This window comes from Acanthaster planci, linkage group LG03, assembly GCF_054643075.1.
Source record: "Acanthaster planci isolate LZ-2023a linkage group LG03, COTS_SCS, whole genome shotgun sequence".
Classification (NCBI taxonomy): domain Eukaryota; kingdom Metazoa; phylum Echinodermata; class Asteroidea; order Valvatida; family Acanthasteridae; genus Acanthaster; species Acanthaster planci.
In genome coordinates, this window is record NC_141779.1 from 15572671 (window position 1) to 15590740 (window position 18070).

General features: G+C 41.2%; 2 protein-coding genes across 2 annotated transcripts; one reads left to right on the forward strand and one right to left on the reverse strand.

Moving 5' to 3' along the window:
* Window positions 1-37: 37 nt before the first annotated feature.
* On the reverse strand, window positions 38-4733 carry LOC110973127 (4-vinylphenol methyltransferase 2-like). Its single transcript, XM_087134250.1, has 5 exons — window positions 4606-4733; window positions 3367-3565; window positions 2697-3001; window positions 2149-2281; window positions 38-1754 (listed from the first exon to the last, which is right to left on the reverse strand). The coding sequence occupies exons 1-5, from the start codon at window positions 4627-4629 to the stop codon at window positions 1582-1584; spliced, it is 834 nt and encodes a 277-aa protein (XP_086990376.1). The 5' UTR covers window positions 4630-4733; the 3' UTR covers window positions 38-1581.
* A 1347-nt stretch (window positions 4734-6080) lies between these two features.
* On the forward strand, window positions 6081-14859 carry LOC110973133 (juvenile hormone acid O-methyltransferase-like). The gene is made up of 4 exons (XM_087133934.1): window positions 6081-6367; window positions 13045-13358; window positions 13748-13880; window positions 14291-14859. The coding sequence occupies exons 1-4, from the start codon at window positions 6193-6195 to the stop codon at window positions 14470-14472; spliced, it is 804 nt and encodes a 267-aa protein (XP_086990060.1). The 5' UTR covers window positions 6081-6192; the 3' UTR covers window positions 14473-14859.
* The last annotated feature ends 3211 nt before the right edge of the window (window positions 14860-18070 follow it).

Below are 18070 nucleotides of genomic sequence, written 5' to 3' on the forward strand. Positions count from 1 at the left end.
TAAAGAAAGGAATACAGTAGACTGAATAACTTCTTCATGATTTACACTTATCGTAATCTACTCATTTATTTTACATCTTTAATTTTACATAAAAGAATGCCTTTATAAAACTGTGAACCAGCTTTCTCAGATAACCGTAAAGAATAAAAAGAGTTGGTCTCTGTTTAGAATAAAAACAAATGTTTAAAAAAGAAACTTATATACGGTGACAGTTAAAGACAAAAAAAATCAATACACAGAGAAAAGTTAGCCCCTGAGACAAATTGACATTATATTTAAGAAGAAAATTCACTTCTACAAATCCTCCGTGTTAGTCTCTTCTCCAACAGTGATGCTGACAGCAAAGCATTCATTCACGGCTGACTTGCAGACTAGCATTAATCACGTTCCATCTCTAGTGTTTGCTCGGACGCGATAATATTTGCACTATGATCGATCGATAGGTCTAAACAACCACATAAATGATGGCCACGGAGGTATCACAAAACTAAATTGGACGTTCAAAGGGGAATTCGGAAAAAAATAATCACCTATCGCTTGATGTTCTGTCAAGTTGCAGGATGGGTATGATCATACAAATGAGCCCAGATGTTGGCTTATTATAATGCTGAATCAAAGAACTCGGCCTACATTGTATTCCGTTGGCCTTCGTGTAGCCTACGACAACCTGGAAATTGGGTTGGAGGTTTCTTCCATGCTCAGCACCACAAAATGTCCAGCCCCAGGTGCCACTCTCCCCCCCCCCTATCTTCGGATTCCTACAGCCGGGCAAGGGAGCATTTGCTATTTATTTACAAAGAGAATACGTGGGGGCAGTCTTGCCCCAAGACTGGTTTTACTGTTTCGGCCATTGCACTGCACTGTATGTACACGCCGTGGGTGACGACATGCGCTGTCGAGCACAACCAACTAGCATTACCATTAGAGGGCGCTATATTCATAAGAGACGAACTGAGCTTAAGGTGGAGGAAACCTGGGGGTTTGAATACCTCCCCCTAGCCAGTCTTCATGTAATCCTCCATTGTTTCACTGATAAAAACAACCACAAAACAGAAGTCTGGGAGTCGACTTGGGGGATATTTAAATGCACCAGATTTCAGGATTGCAGGATTTTATTAACACTTTCCTAGGGAAGCATGCGCCCCTGCCCCCTCTAATAATCTTTGAGTACGCCCCCATTTTCAGTAAAAAAAAAAGTCCCCTCACATTTTCTCGCCAAGCTAATGAATTTGAAATAAGAATATTTATCTTGGTATTCCCTTGCTAATAGCCCAGGCAAAACTGCTCGTGAGTATCACCTGGAGGGAAGTGTGGATCATTACCAGTATGTTTTTCCTCCTAAGATTATACTCTTCAGTCAGAGAGTATATCTTATTATTACATCGTTTTATATGCGTAATTACATATTTTTTTTATAAGACTAAGTATATTTTATTACATATCATTATAATTTATTACCTACAAAACTACCTTCCCTAAAAATCTGTATAAATATAGAAAACGTCTTCAGAACGCACACAATATGCAGACTTGGCAGACATTGCTCAACAGGACGCAGAGCACTGCAGAAAGTTGGCTACTTCAGAGCGGCTTAGAAGCTTGCATTACCATCAGGTCTATAGGGAGGAAGACATACCCAGCTTGAGTCTCAACCTCGTATCGAGACAATGCCCATTGCCAGATATCCTCAAAATACGCCTCCTGTTCTGACTCCGGTATTAGCGATGATATTCCCAGTGAGGTCTTCATGAATACTGCAAAGGAAACAGATTGATAAGCTTTCATTTGAAACAAAGAATTTGTAGTTGAAAACAATCCAGTACATGTACTGCATTTTGACCCAGAACGTTGCCAGAGAATAATGAAGGAAAATAGAGAAATGAATGAAAGTTATGGAAGCTAATGGTGCAAATCGCTATCTTCTTCTGTGCAAGAAATCTCACTTGCTACATAATGTTGATTAAACATGCATGAAAATTTCTCTCTGGTTTTCCGCCCAACTGAAACATAGGGTGGGACTTTCCATTCTAGAGTGCGCAATAAAATGAAATTGAATTCGGAGAGCAGGATCGGAACTGGCCCTGGTGATGGGTCTTGACGGTTATACTTCCCAGAACAGACCTCTCGTAAAATGAGTTCTCAGCTTACGTTTTGTTTGAAACTCTGTGCTAGGCAAATGGTGTTGGATTTCACATCGCAGGTTTGTCCAACCGCACGTTGCCAACAGCTCCTCGGTTTCTGCGACGGAACGATCCCAAAAGGAGTACGTATTCTCAAAGCCCTGGAAAAAGGGAAAATTACATGTACATCAACTGATGTTAAGCATCCAAATACGTACTTAAATGGGTGGATCCAGATCCATTTTTTTGAGGGGGTTGGGAAAAATTTGGAAGTTTTTTGTAACCTTTTATGGCTTTCTGAGGGGTGAGATTACATTTAAGGGGCTATTTCTTAGACTGTTCATGCTTCTAGAAGGAAGGCAAATAAAATAAACTAAAAGAATGTCTTTATTCTATTGTTTTTCATAAACATATTTCTGCTTCTTTCAGGAGGGAGGCCATGGCCCTCGTCTAACAAATTACTTTTAGTTAAAAATCCACGTCTCTAATATTTTGGATCTGCATTCATAATAGCCTCGTGTACTCTGCCACCCTTAACACACTGGACGTTCCATCCTTTATCAACGTTTGGCTTACTGTTACATAGTGTCCCCACTTCACATGACTGTTCAAGAACCTGTGAACCTCGGAGATCAGTGTTGTTCGGTTAATCACGATGAGCAGTGCCTCGCCCCCTGGCTTGAGGCAAGCCAGAATGTTCCTGAGTGCCTCAGCGTGGTCCGGACACCAGTGGAGAACAAAAAAGCTGACAGCTTTGTCAAACCTCTCCTGCCACTCGGGGTGGTTCCCGATGGTCTGTGCATCTCCCAAACTGTAACTAACGTTGGGTGCAAGGTTGTTTGCCCGAGCGAAGGCTACCATCTCCTCCGAAGAGTCAATGCCTGTTTTCAAAAGAACAACGGATTCATTTCATTGGATACACATCAAAGCCTTCATCCATGGATTTTGGTGATTCAGCATTTTACATAACATTTGAGCAGCTGACTTTCAGTATTTATAAAATTAGAGGTGCATGCTGAGGTTTATGAGTGGAAAAACAAAAACAAATGAAAAACAGTGAAAATTTACTGGCATTAACATTATAATGAGTACTGGGGTGAAGTCATCTGGAGGTAAAAGGTCTGTTGAAAGCAATTCTCTTTGACCATAACGGCTATGGCTGTGTCTATCTGTTAGCATGTGCTCATGTACATATATTTGCAATCAGCAAAGACTTTCAATCAAGAATCACAAGCAGCCTATTTACCCGTTGCACTACCGACTTTCGATGCCAATGCCTTCGTCTCTTCACCTGTGCTACAACCCACGTCTAACATGACATCGTCTGGTCGAAGATTTAGATTGTCGATGTTGCGCATTATGACGGAATGGTGGTAGTATCTATCATCTCCATGGCAATCTCGGCTCGTGGAAAGGTAGATTTTTGTTTTGATCCAGTACTGAATCTAGAAAAATAAAAAAATGATCACCCCAGTGAAAAAACAGCACTTTTAAATCTCCTCTTCTGGTCACTGAATGGCCAAAGACCCATTTTCATAACCAGGGCAGGCTTACCGCCCATTAAAACTACATTGGTGCTGTGTTGAAACACTTTACAAGATACAAGTACATGGTCCTAAGCTGGTTAAATGGCCTTAAACAGAATAATTGCCAGAATTATGAGAATACACATACAAGTAGTTCTGGGAAAAGGTCTGTGAATACGATTGCATGTGACACCTTAGAAAACAATTTTTTTCATGACTTGGGGTTTACATCAGGATTGATTTTTTTCCAGCACAATATGAGACTCGCAAACTTTGAAATGGCATGTTTGACTTTTTGTTGGGAAAGCCCTGCTTACGGTCATTCAAAAACAACTTGAAGTTTAGAAAATGTGCTCTGACAATGTGGGTAGACATCAAGTTGAATGACTTAAAGACGAAGACATTGTCCCTTTTTCATGTTCTAATCTTGTGAAAAACAGGGCCCTTTAAGGACAAAAAAATCAAGCAACTTATCCTCAAGTCTATGTCAGGATAATAATGTCTGGTGCACTGGCCAGTCGAAATTTGACTCAATCTTGGAATTGTTAAGAGACATATAGCTCAAGACAATTGTGCGTGCGCCCTTCTGGAATTTAGGCTTTTTATTGGCACACAGGAGCCACTGTATTATACATGATACTTAAAGCCGCGTCTTAACTACACTGTACTTAGCTGCAGCTTAAAATTATGCACGACTAGGGTTGTGGCTCCTGCCATAGCACCAGTCCCATAGAGTCAAGTGTAATTTCAAGCCACAGCCAAGCGATAAAAGCTAATAGCCTGATTCTCTTTAATACCCCACATATGGCCTATTGGAAAAATTCTTGACCTCCAAGTCAGAGGCACTTCTGTTGCCCATGCCAGACACCTGTTCAAAGCTTTAGAGACCAGACCAATGGATGAATTTACAATATACATGTACTTATACCATAGAGCTATAGCTGCATTCTCATACTTACGAAGTCTATTGACTTGTGTGCCATCGGCTGTACTTGACAAGGGTCCAAAACTGGACGCTCTGGTAACTTACAATACAGACGTGTGTAAGTCCTAAGCGGTGGACAACCTTCGCCTACCGTTGGCTGGTACCAGTATGGTACCAGTATGGCTGGTATGAACCCGATTAGTCGTGGAAGTTCACCTCGCTCAATTTGGTATCTCACTTCTGCAAGATTTTTGAGTGAAAAATGTCCCCGTACTGATGATTACTAGTTGCCACAAAAATCGAACCCAGTATGGTAGGACCATTGTTCACTCTGGTTGGTATGGTATTTGCCATCTTGCAGACATGCTTCCCGAGGGAGCGTTTATCGCAGTACGGTCTATAATTTAAAATGTAACTACTCTTGGCGAAGAAATTTTACGTTTTCTTGGTTGAAAGAAATTGTCAGCAATACAAAATCACGCACAGTTTTCCAAGAACACTTTTTGAACCATGAAAACCTGTCCAGAGGAAGCCAAGACTGATCTTTTTTTTCACTACAGCGGTAGAAAGGTATTTCACATATTTGAAGTTGTTCAGGCAATGGTCCGTGGTTGAGGCATTCCCCCGGTGGAGGCCGTCTGGTCATGGGCTTGAGATCATTTGCCTTTCTTTGTTGGTGGGGGGGGGTTGTGTTTATTACTCCACGAAATGACTTCCCAAGGTCTTGAGGAGTGCATGTGGATTAGGGTTTGAAACGTGTCACTGTTTGAAATGGCTGTTTCGTCTTGATTGACCCTGGGATTACACGTACATGTACATGCGTTTCTGTCTAACTTTCTTTTTTCTGTGACAAATGTTGCCGTACGTGTGAGAATCTCCACAACAGATTACTTCATTCTTTATTAGACTAGTTTTCGAGTGTTTTGTAATAAGCTGGCGGTACCGGTGATGGACGAGATCCTGGCCTCCATAGGTCTTTCCGGTGGAGTAATGAAAAAGGCGACGCCCGGTCGAAAAATGCGACGCCGGTTGAAAAATGCGACGCCGGATGGCACATATGGAACACCATATGTTACCTATCTCAGGACCTCTTTCGGACGGAACAAGTCACACAGCGGCGAGAACACTGCCGCAAAACGTGGTTTTAGGATTGCAACTTTAGCAGAGTAGGCACCAAGAGCAAGCAGTCGTGTATAATACATTCTGTATACCCAATCCTGTTCCGAATTTGCCATTTTTATTGGAACACATCTGAAATCTTTTTTGCCATGATTTTTTTCTGTATTCTTGAAATTTCTTTCAGAATGTGGATTTTCCTTTGAACTTCCTTAAATTTGTCATTTCCTTAGGACGTAAAAATTTTCTTAAAATAAGGAAATTCCCTTTAAAGAAGAAACAGTGGGCTTTAGTGAGATTTAGTGCGCATGCGCACAAACTAAGTGACGGGGGGGTGGGTTCGAACATACGTGAACGGAGGACGTCTGAGTACCAAGACTACAACAACGAATGTGGCACGGTTCATGTCACTATGTAAATGTAACAGTGATCGTCAGGCCGGGAGAACCACGTACACTTGTTTCATTGACTATTCCGTCACTTCAACGAGGGTCTCAACTCCGCCATGAATTTCACAGCAACCAGTGACTATGCTGGTGACGGAAGGATTTTGCAACATATGATGATTAAGCGTAACATTACGAAGCTAACATTCCGACCAAGCGATTCCGTTCTGGACGTGGGTTGCGGCAATGGCGAGGAGACAACATTAATAGCGGGGCAAGTCAACTCTGTGACAGGTACTGAACCGATATTACTGGCATTCACAATAGCAACATGATGGGACTGCCATCATGAATGTCTCGTTGTTGGGCAAATCAACCGTCGACTTTCATGGACGGGTGAACACACTAAAACCGGCCCCTGCGTACATGTATTCTCTCTTACACTCTGATTCAGTTTGACAATCAATTTGCTTGAAGGGAATAACCCCTTCCAATTATCTTCCTAATGTTCATAATGCAGAGTGAAGCCAAGTCTGAGAACTATATTATATTATTCGGACATGATCACAAGGTGTTTTTTTACAAACTGTAATGTCAACTCCCATGCAAGAACGATGACTGATGAACGGTACAGTGTGGAATAGTTAACACCGAGGAACAAAAAAAAAAAAAAAGATTGGTACGAAATCAACAAAATCGGTCCGTGTGGCTTTTGTTTATTCCTTTTTTTCAACTTGAAACAAAAACCCAAAAATCAGAGCAAATTGTTTTCCATTCTTTATTTGAAACAAAGACAAAAAGTCTTTGTTTCATTTTACAGATGAAAGCAAAAACAAGAAAATAAAGTCGTTTCTCGTTTTTTTTTCAAACGAAAAGTGAAAACAAAGAGTAATATGTCGTTCCTTGTTCATTTTAAGAGTCAGAAAACTGTGGTTTGTTTTTAAATTTAAAAGCGAATGTGAAAACAACTGACATGGCAATCTATCATTTCAGTTTAATTGTTCATTACGAGGAGCGCCTTTATTGCTCACAAAATTTAATCAATGAAACATAGCTAAATTTGAGAATTAGGAAAAAAGAACTGGTTCTTAACAAAGAGGAACCCACAAAGAAATTGCTCACATTCCGAAACATTTTGCTGATGTTCAGAAAGTTTTTTATCCGCAAATATTGGGCTTCCCCTCTGCCCTCACAGGGTCAGGGCTACTATCCTTTAGGATACGCGGAGGTAGCCCAACGGACTTTCGCTGTTATGAGACAGACAGCTAGCGATGATGTAGCGACGAAAGGAGCGAAACTTTCGGACCCTGATCTTGAAAAACGTTCCGAGTGGTCACACTGCCTGTTGCCTCTAGAGTCTGGTTATTGCCCTATTCTTGACCAACACGGCCTCTTTATATTATGTGTCTCATTAGGGTCTCGTATTCCTTGGGAAACCACACTGGGATTATCAACAAACAATCGTCGGTGTTTTGTCAAATTTCGGATCTGGGCATATTTTTAATGTACTTCGGGTGAGGAACATTATAATCAATTTTCAAACCTTGATTCAAATTACTTTTTTTTATTAGGGGGGGGTTATAAGTTGCGAAAAGTGAGTTGTCCACAATTATGTTTCCACAAAGTAGAAACAATCTCTGCGTGCCCTCGTGAAAGGCGCTCCCCGACTTGACAATGAACGCATTTGCATTTTTACGAAGTGGAGAATACCTTCTTTTTACTTTGTGAATACCGTAAGCTCGTTTTCCTGCAGTGTATCACATATAAAACCATTTGCTTGCAAAAAGACCGCGAAACCGTGATTTAAAAAAAAACGCAACACTTTGAACGCGAATATCTCGAAACATCATTTTCACCAGACACAGGGTTTTGTCACCATGACTTCGTGAAAATAACGACGAAACGAAGGGGCGATAATAAAGCCTACTTCAACTATAGACTCGCGTCGAGCAGTCACAAAGGAATCAAATCCAGTCTCGTTGTACACTAACGCTTTCTTTGATGTTTAGAGTTTTTCTTTCTTTCTACGTTTTATTGCTCAGAAAAAACACAAAATAAACATATATTAGGAAGTATAAGTACGAATTATACACAATTAAGGAAACTGAAAAAAAGAGGGGGCCATGCAAAGATGTAGAAAAATGATTACTGGACATGTACATTTGAAATGATTACATAGGGTCTACAGAATTAGAATTGGAATTTTCATTTTTTGTAATGAAGACTTAGGGTTTGATTTTTCATAACAATCTCATATTCGACAACATACTGATTTTGTGAAAACAATCTTAACCCCCAAAAGGAAGGAATTTAGTCTGGAATTTACATCAATATAAATAGAAACTTAAATAGAACTTAATACAAAGAAAAACATCAGTCAAAAATTTATTATGGGGAACACCAAAGAAGGATTAAAATCTCCCAAACTGAATAGAGTCTTTGAAATTTTGATTGATAAAAGACACGAGGTCTTTGATATTTAGAATTGATCACACGATGTTGAAGTTGAATACCAAAATACATGTACATGTATATATCAAACGTAGTATCAATCAACTGATGTATGGGATGAGAGTAACAGAGTGATGGAGGTATGGAATTGGCAGGGGCTATCCTTGACGGAAGGTTTTGTACGTTAAGTGTGTTCCTCAAATCTGGGTTTCCAACTGAATACTGGTGTAAAAGCATGTACTGTACATGTACATGTACTGTACATGTGCTGTACATGTATAAGTACTGCAAATGTACATGTACATGTGCACTGTACATAATAGGCCTGCATGTGGGCTGACAGTAGTAGAAACAGAAAGGGTGGGAATGAAGATCAAACTATGTGGTCAGTGCACAGGCAGGCACTCGTAAGAGCGGCTGTGGGATTAAGATTTGGTCTGGAGTTTGAGTAGTTGCTATGGCGACTGCCATCTGGGCTGGAAAGGGTCAATGCGAAAACGACTAAGGCCATTCAGGGATTCGAACTTAGGTGGAGGTGTCTGGCACAAAATTGTACACGTGGTCTAAGCTAAGAGTAAATTACATGTATTTCTAATTCTAATGACAAGCAGATTATACAAATTGAAATGTAGAAATCAAAACTTAGGCAAATAATGCTCGGTGTCCTCTACAGATATAGAAAAGCATATACCTGTGCCAGTGGTGCAGAAGGATATGAGAGCAGATTTCCTCGCACTGGTCCGAGTCAAACTGCAACATACCTGCAGTGGCGCACCCTAGGGATGTGACTTAAGGGTCCCGCAAATTTCAGATTTTGTGTTTTTTGTTGGTTTATTTCTTTGTCCTTCGCTTGCTGTTGCTTAATTTCTGAAAGACAAAGATACACCTGATATACAGGTAGTTAAACATAATAGCCGTAAACGGAAAAAAACTTCAAAGGGAATTTGCCACTGCCGAATCTCAACGCATTGGATGCATCAGTATATTTCACCACCAATTATTCATTTATTAATTGCAATGGACGATATGGTGACGGCGATTATGATGGTTCAATCTACGTTAGAATAAAATTAACATCTAATCACTAAACCCATCTAAACTTAATAAGCAATAGTTTCGTACATGACTAAATTGGATTACTTGTCACCAAAAAAACAAAAAAAACCAACAACCCGACTCTCATTGTTAAACCTAAATCCTTCTTTCCAATCAATTTGTGAGTAGTGGTGTAATCTTACAGAGTAATCTCCAAGACATCAATCTATAATCACTTGAAGGGGATAAAAAAAGAAAGAACATTACGACATTTGGCGTATCCGAGAACAAAAATTGCAATTCCCTTGTCCTACTCTGAAGCTGTAGCTGACGTGGCGAATGACCACGTGACTATTTCGTGTAGCATTCCTGTGTATAGATAGATGTACAGTACATGTACATGGAAAAGAGTACCGTGCAAAATTGACTCAACAAATGGGTTTTTTTAAAGGTTTTTGGGCCAAGTGACCAGAGTCACCCAGGTCAGGTCCGTAGAAGGAGGTTTTAAGTTTGCGAGCCACATACATGTGCCGGTCAATTTCAGTGCAAAGTGTTGTGCATAAACATGTACATGTACAATCATGTGCTTTATATGAGTTACGTGGATTATACTTATTTAGATGGACTCAAAACAACTTTAAAGCACACGTACTTTATCCGGGTTATCCCATTGTTATACTATTTTGATTTCCGGAGAAAGAACCGCTTGCAAAGTTGGCGGAATTAATAAAGAAGAAATGAAGCCCAAAACACGAAAATGCATCAGTGACGACGGCCCTTCACAAGTCACAAAAAAAACCATCACCGACTACCATTAATCGGTAGTGGAAGAACATCACTGACCGCGAAAGTCCACCAACGATCGCAAAAACCCATCAACGGTTCCAAAAAGGCATCAACGATGGAAAAGCCCATCGCCCCTAGTGAATATACATCACTAGATGACGGGTGATCACCGATCGTGAATATTTAGTAGTGTTGTATAAAAAGGAACAATGTTGACAACAGGTACCAACTTTTGAGAAAGGAACATTTATTCTAAACTATTTTACAGCTTGCACAAGAGAGAGTGGGAGTACTCCGCATAGAGATGTTGCTTGGAGAGTGGTTGTGATGAGACTGGCTAAAAAAATGACCAAGTGGTAAAAATAGGGTTGGGAACATAGGCCGGAAGAACAAGGGTAAATCTAACTACAAAGTAATAAATCCTAAACCAGAAGTCTACCAGAGGAATGTGGTAAGAAGGCCAAAGCAATAAAAGTGGGTCCTTGCGTAGGAGTGCTCTTAAATCAATTAGGAGGCTTGACATTACAGGGTCAAAAGTTAAAGGCTTCTAATCCACTGCTGGGAAAAATTTACATGGGGTCTACTGTAGATGCAAGTGTTCTTATTTTTACAAGGCAAAGGGGGAAAAACGCTACAAATATGCATCACCGATAGCTAAGTGCATCACCGATTTGATGATCATATGAAATGCCTCTTTGGCGTTACCTGCCGCACATACAACAGGCAGGAAATCAGCCTACTTTGTTGTCTTTGAACTTTATGTCCATTTAAATGAAATTTGAATTAAATTAATATAAAGAAATTGCTCAATTTTTCGTTTTCAAACATGACAGAGAGACTGTCTTTCCTTTCCCGTTTTAAATGGAAAAAAATAGAAATCCTTTTTTCGATTTTAAAATCGAAAAAAGAATAATGAACGAAACGTACACTATAGACAATTATGCGGTGACACCATGTAGATATATTTCTCGTTTGTGAGTGTGTGTGGTTCTGAGAAGAACCGGGGTTCACTCAACGTTTCGGACAGTGTGCTCTGTCCGTCTTCAGGAGAAAGAGTGCCAAACTCTTGCGTGTGTGGCCTTAAGTACTGGTTGGGAGGATTGAGTGCAGTGGGAACTCGTTGAGGCGGAACAGCTTAACTGGTGCTTGTATCTTAATCTTGTGGGTTGCTGTTGGTGGGCTCGGTGATGCGTGTCACTGTTGGCGTGGGTGTCGTGGGGAGAGGGTTGTGGACCGTGGGTATAGAGGACCCATTGGTCTGGTTGGGTAGGAGGGGGTGCCAGATGTTGCTTATATCTTTTCTATTTTTGGTGGGTTAGCCAATTACATTTTTAATTTTTCACACAAAATAAAATCACCCCCCGAAAGGTGATGGATCCCAAGCCAGCTCGCAACCGTTTTTCATATGGCATCCCTCTACTTTCTCCGGCACTTAATTAAGACCATTTGTCAACCGTAATTTCACGATTCTGCCATCACATTGAAGGCACGGACCAGGAGTGTAATCCTGACAAATATTTCAACAATATCACCAAACAATCTCTTTTGTAAAAAGAAACTTGCCGGCACTTTCGTATGAATTAGCTGGACATAATGTATCACTTGAATTAGTTCGCTGCACAATGAGAGGAGACAGGGAGAAGAAGTTACAGTTTTAGTGCTGGGAGGAAAACTCCAGCAGAATATTTTGGGTAAAACCCACAAAATCAGGTAGGGACTGAAAGCCCAATCCACATGTGGACTGATCTGGGAATCGTACCCGGGCCGCAGATGCGAAAGGCGAGGAAAGAAGCACTTATACGCCAACTTGACTCCCACACTGCGCATGAGGAATGACTTTTCGGATCCAGTTGCGATATAAGCGCGCAGGCGCAGAGTATGTCACAACCTAAATCGACACATGCCCCATCATTGAACCGATTTTGGACATTCGCTCTTTGCTTGCCCCAAGGTCTGTGTCCGAATCGGGTGTTTGTTTCCAGCGTTTTGTGGATTCTACTTACCCTTTGTTCCCTCTTGCAAACTTTGGGGCGCTTTCATTGCGAAATGGCCCTACATCACCGCCCGAGTGTGCCCTACATGCGTGTCACGTTTCCTTCTGTTAATCCGTTTCAGCTCAGATTCAGACCTATCATTAAATTAACTTCTGTATTTATCTGCCTTTAGGTGTTTCGATAAATCAGGTTGACTGTGTTCCGTTTAATTTGTTACAGTGTTAATAGATGTCAAGGCGCCTTTCTATTATGCGCGTCAGCACTTGCGCCAAGCGCTGTGTATCCGTCTAAATCGCTCCTGGGGCGATTGACGGCACACGTTACTGTGTTTAACGGAGTGGATTTTTTTGTTTGTGAAAGTAAAATGCATGAACGCATCGTGTACGCAACGCACCAAAACAAAACAAAACAAAAAAGTGCACATTGAAAGGCACCTTAAGGGTGTGATGTCAGAGCAGTAATGGAGTCTCCTCGGATTAAACCTCGTTCCCATGGGTAGGATCTTGCGCCACCATATTGGTGCCAAATCGTGCGCTCGACATGCCGTGCGCGATCTAGTGAACGAACGCGCACGCACGCAAGTGTGATGTCACTGCAATGATTAGTCTACCGAAATAAATAGTTCCATCCGATTTACAAAATAATACCAACTCATTTTTCTTCGCAAACCTTGAGAAGTGACTTGCTTCGATAAATTGCTTCCAGGTTTTGACACTTCAGAAGAAATGATACGCTTCGCACGTCAAAACAACGCCGCTGCCAATATCACATACTGCATGGGGGACGCACAGACCTTTGGAGACTACCCCGAGTGGCAGGAAAGGTTTGACAAAGCTGTCAGTTTTTTTGTTCTTCACTGGTGTCCGGACCACGCCAAGGCACTCAGGAGCATCCTGGCCTGCCTCAAGCCAGGGGGCGAGGTGCTGCTTATCGTGGCCAACAAAGCCACCTTTTTCACTGATGCGAATCAGTTCATCCGCAGTCACGTGAAGTGGGGTGACTACGTCAAGGATGTGACGGTAGGAGATGTATGGCCTTTATTATTCAATCAGTATGTTTGTTTGTTTCTTTTTTTACTTTACAACACTTCAGCTGGCCTGTAACGCACTTTGTTCCAAAGGCGTGCAACATTCTCATTTGATCCGCTCGGGCTGGGTGAACTGAAGAAACGGCATACACGTGGGAAAGAAAAAGGCAGCACTGTGTGCGGTCTCTTGATTAGTACTTGAGACCGGGAAAGGACATTAATTTCCAACCAGGCGAATAAGACTTAGAAATGAAAATTGGTTCAGGCCTGCACATTTTCGTCATTGTTTACCGGTACGTATATGGTTAGCGTCAACGAGTCTTTCTGGACCAAAAACGTGAATATCTACTTCCCTTTTGTTGAACTCTTGTCACTGCGCAGGACTTTAGCAATGTGTATCACTTCTGGGAACGATCCATCTCTGACACGGAGATGCTGCTAAAGGAGTGTGGTTGGACAAACATCCAATGCGAATACCAGGAAGCTCCATCGTTGACAGAGATGCAACAAAAATGTGAGTTCACCCACGTGCTCTTGTTCGTTAATTCCCCCGATGAATTTCTCGGCTTTTTTTTCGTGGAGGAAATCTCTGAATGATCAAAGCAACTATACCCTCTGTTGGAAAAATAACATACCCAAAATGTTAAGTTACAAAAAAGTGCAGAGTGGGATACGAACCAGGCGTCACTGGATTCGTGGTTTGTCGCAACTTACTGTCTGGGTTGCTGCAGTGACTGAAAATTGGTGGTAACGTCAGTATCTCTTGGGGCATAAACGATTTCTTAATCGGCAAATACTCTACTTCTATTAGTTCTGAAGAGAAATCTTTTCAGACATTAGAAAAAACATTTCAGAAAGAAGAGCCCGGCGATATGCAATCACACACTTTAGTTCGACTACAAATTTTGTTCTTTTTTTCTGCAGTATTCATGAAAACTCTTGTGGCGATTATTCGATACATACCAGAGGCGGAACACGAGGCGTTTCTGCAGGACTTGTGGCTGTGGGCGTTGTCTCGATTTGAAGACAAATCCATAGCAAGCCGCGTAGTTCAACCAGGTGGATTCACTGTTGTGCATGCCTGCAAAGGGCCCAAGGATACATAATTAATAAAAGGCTCTTGTGACGTCACTTCCCAGCTCCGTGCCGTTACACTGAGAGCATCTGATAACTTCAACCTAGTACATTTTCGCAGCTAACTATACATAGAAATTCTTTCCAACTAGTGAGGTAATGAGACAGTGTGCGCACCCCATGACTCAGTGATGGGTGCTGACTGTATCATGTAATGATACTTGGAAATACTTAACGAGAATGATTGTATTCAAAATCTAATTGTATGATGTCGGCTGCCTTATTTTCAATATTTTTATATTCTTATTGGTTACAGGGTTGTCACCAGTTGAATGTAACTGTTTGAAATACATGCTTAAACACGGCATAGTTTTTAATATTTGTAGGGCCTATATGAAAATAAATCTACTGCTATCCGACTTGCTGCTTTTCAGTCTTCTTATTCTACATCACTGTTTCCTTGATGTATACCTACCTCATCTCATAGTGCTGAATACGTTGTGAGATTTTCACCACTTTGTTAAAAAGGCAAACGCCTTTAATCAAACCGTGGCACTCCATGGGTCGCTGTCGTGGAGAGGTGGGGCTTTTACTTTTGCTTTTCCTTTAATTATTTCTAAAGCGTTGGCAGCAATACGCTTCCGTATGTTTCCGTATAAGGGGGCTTTGAAACCTGGAAAATAAAATTCTCACAAATCACTGCAACTGATTTCACCTGGACGAACGAGGTCGCTGTTCGCCATTATGTTTTTTTTTCACAGCATATCATGCATAGTTCCAGCATGGCTAGGCTGGGGGAGGTCTTCTAGTTAGCCAAATGTAGCGGCTGGCTCGACAGGTGTAACTGATTCCTGCGCAACCCCAGGGCCTCGCACCCTCCGAACCGGCATACATGCATTGCTTTCCTTCATATGCACCACGTACTTGACAAATTTTGTGGTCTGAAGACAACTTTTAAAGAAACATTGGAATTATGAGTCCTGAATTTCGAGAACACCATGATAAGCCTACGCCTCCATTATGTCCATGTCATGCTCGATGTCACTAGACGTGCCACTGCTAGATCATGTGCAGTTGGCAGTGAGCAACAACGACACCTGTTCCGCTGGCATAAATTGAACGACCTTGTTCACTCGACAGGAGCTATATATGCAATCACTATGGAATTCCATATCTGCCGTCGCCCGTCGTGCGTCGTCCGTCGCCCATCGTGCGTCGCCCGTCGTGCGTCGTCCGTCGCCCATCGTGCGTCGCCCGTCGTGCGTCGCCCGTCATGCGTCGTCCGTCGCCTGTGTTTTTTTTGTCACGATTGTGCAATGGTATTTTTATTTTTGACCCTTGATCGTTTCACATGTACATGTCCTTGATTCATCGATCCACCATGCCTGACTCTAATTTTAGCAATAGAACTGGAAGATGCACATATATTCGTTTTTGCAGTTGCGCCGAACTCCACTTTAAAAAAGAAATAATATCCTGACATCGGTTAAGTGACGTGTATATGAAATAATACCATTTTTTGTTACATAAATAAATTCATAAAATAGACTTTTGTTATGGTAGATTGTTTTTCTCGCTAACTTAGTTACTCTAGACGTAACTTTACTCATTAACGGCCTGACTTTAGGTCTATAGTCTATGTAATATTTCTGTCTGTCCCTGAACGATATCCCACTGAACGGAATGTAAATAATAAATTATTTACAATGTTTGATTCCTTAATAGTTTTCATAAGAGACGCACTGATTCAACATTATTTTGAGGGCGGGTATACCTATGATGGAATCTGCTGTATATTCCAAATTAGTTGCAGATAGGCTCACAGAAGTCTTTTAAACAGTAACGTTACTTGTTAGCCCCATAAATAATGTTGATATGCTGGACAACCTGTTCTCATTGGTCTATCCACCATGGCATACACACTCACAAAAACCAACACGTCACATATTCTGAAACTTACGCCAAGTGGTAATTGCCCCCTGACAATACATTTAATTAACAAATTTGTTATCCACAGCACTGTCTAGTATTTCTGTATTTCAAGGTGAAATTGAGAGGACAAAATGGAATATCTGTATCGCTTGGCAGATTTCTTTCTAGAATTTGATGAAAACAAGTCGGCACGTTTTTACAGTATGCAAATTAGAATTAGACTGTGGATAAGTTGGCCTGAACATTTTCGCTGAAAATGTGTTTCCCCAAAAAACACTTGGTTGAATTCTCAGAAAGACGACATTTTCTTGTCAAGGGGCAGGGGTAGTCTAGCATTATTGGCATTAATTATGGGACTAGTACTGCTGGTGGGATTTGTACTTGCCTCATTGGGAAAAGATCCTTAGAAGTGAATGGAATCATCACATTGTCATTTGTTAAACCCCGGCTTTTGCAGGTCCTATGCAACCCATTTGATGGGCGACGGGCGACGCACGGCGCCGGGGCGACGGCAGATATGGAATTCCATAGAAAAGTCAGGGGTGGAAATCTGCAGCAAAAAGCGCTACTTTTGCACAAATTCACAGGGAAATTCTAAACTCATTAATGCGCATGCGTGGGTTTTGTAGCAGGTACTGTGTAACAATGCTACAAACTGCCAGCCCTAATTTCTGTCGTCCTATTTCGTGCATCTATACATGTGAAGGGCCGATTATCTTGCACTTTCTTGGCGCACCTCATGGATCTATGTACATGTAATTTTTAAGGAAACCTCTTCTGAATGATGATAGGAAACTCAAAACTTAAATCCACAAGTCCGTCGTGTACCAGTTTTGCAAAAAGGGCCACCAAATTTTTCACGTTTTGGTGTAGGAAAGTGCGACATGAAAAATTACGTCATCGTTTTTACACGGCGAATCAAATGAGACTTTTATGGCAACGCGCGGTACGTCTTAATTGTTCGACCAATAGCAGAAGCCTTACGTAAGTTGTTTTAGGTACCAGCAAGGATGGCCGACATCTTGAGCTCTTCGGATGACGATTCTGGTGAAAAACAGGGCATTATGCACGTTTCAGAGTCCAAATTGAGGGTTTTGCCTTTCTCCAAGAACAGCTGGATGAAGTTCCTCGAGTGTGCCGGCAGGTGGAAAAATGGGCAGGAATCGACAGAGGCTAAAATCGTTGAAAAAGCAGAGATTAATCTCGGCTTGTCTGTCACGTCTAGTGCACACGTACATGACGTTGAACTAGAAGACATCGTGCTGTCAAAGGTTGACCTTTATCTGTTTATAGGGCAAGTATAGTTCTTTTAAGCGTTTTGACACATCCCCGTCGATTAGTGCACAAGCTTACTGTAGGCAGGAGTTATTTTAGTCCATTCCTGACTTTAATTTAAAAAAAAAACTCTTCCCTTTTAGATTCATCAAGAAATATTAATGTTATACGGGTAGCACTGATAGTCAGTGTGAGCATGTGTATTTCAGTGTACGGAAAAGCCACTTCTTTCAATTTGAAATATGACCTGTGCTTTAGTAATTTGGAAGCAGGTGTTTTTCTTTCTTATTGAAATATATCGTGAAGTTGTGTGTTTATGAAGTACAAGTACAACCACAACCGAATAAAAGAATAAATGGAAAAAAAGTGTACTATGCATGTTCAAAACTTAATTTAACAAGGAAATACATTTTTCAATATAAT

Bases quoted from the DNA above. Each gene is read 5' to 3' on its own strand.
- LOC110973127 (XM_087134250.1), bottom strand. From the start codon at position 4,629: ATGGCACACAAGTCAATAGACTTC. The intron at 3,002-3,366 runs GTAAATAGGCTG...TTTTGAAAACAG, and splicing joins GAAAGTCGGTAGTGCAACGG to GCATTGACTCTTCGGAGGAG. The intron at 1,755-2,148 runs GTAAGCTGAGAA...TTTCCTTTGCAG, and splicing joins CACAGAGTTTCAAACAAAAC to TATTCATGAAGACCTCACTG.
- LOC110973133 (XM_087133934.1), top strand. From the start codon at position 6,193: ATGAATTTCACAGCAACCAGTGACTATGCTGGTGACGGAAGGATTTTG. The intron at 6,368-13,044 runs GTACTGAACCGA...AATTGCTTCCAG, and splicing joins GCAAGTCAACTCTGTGACAG to GTTTTGACACTTCAGAAGAA. The intron at 13,359-13,747 runs GTAGGAGATGTA...GTCACTGCGCAG, and splicing joins ACTACGTCAAGGATGTGACG to GACTTTAGCAATGTGTATCA.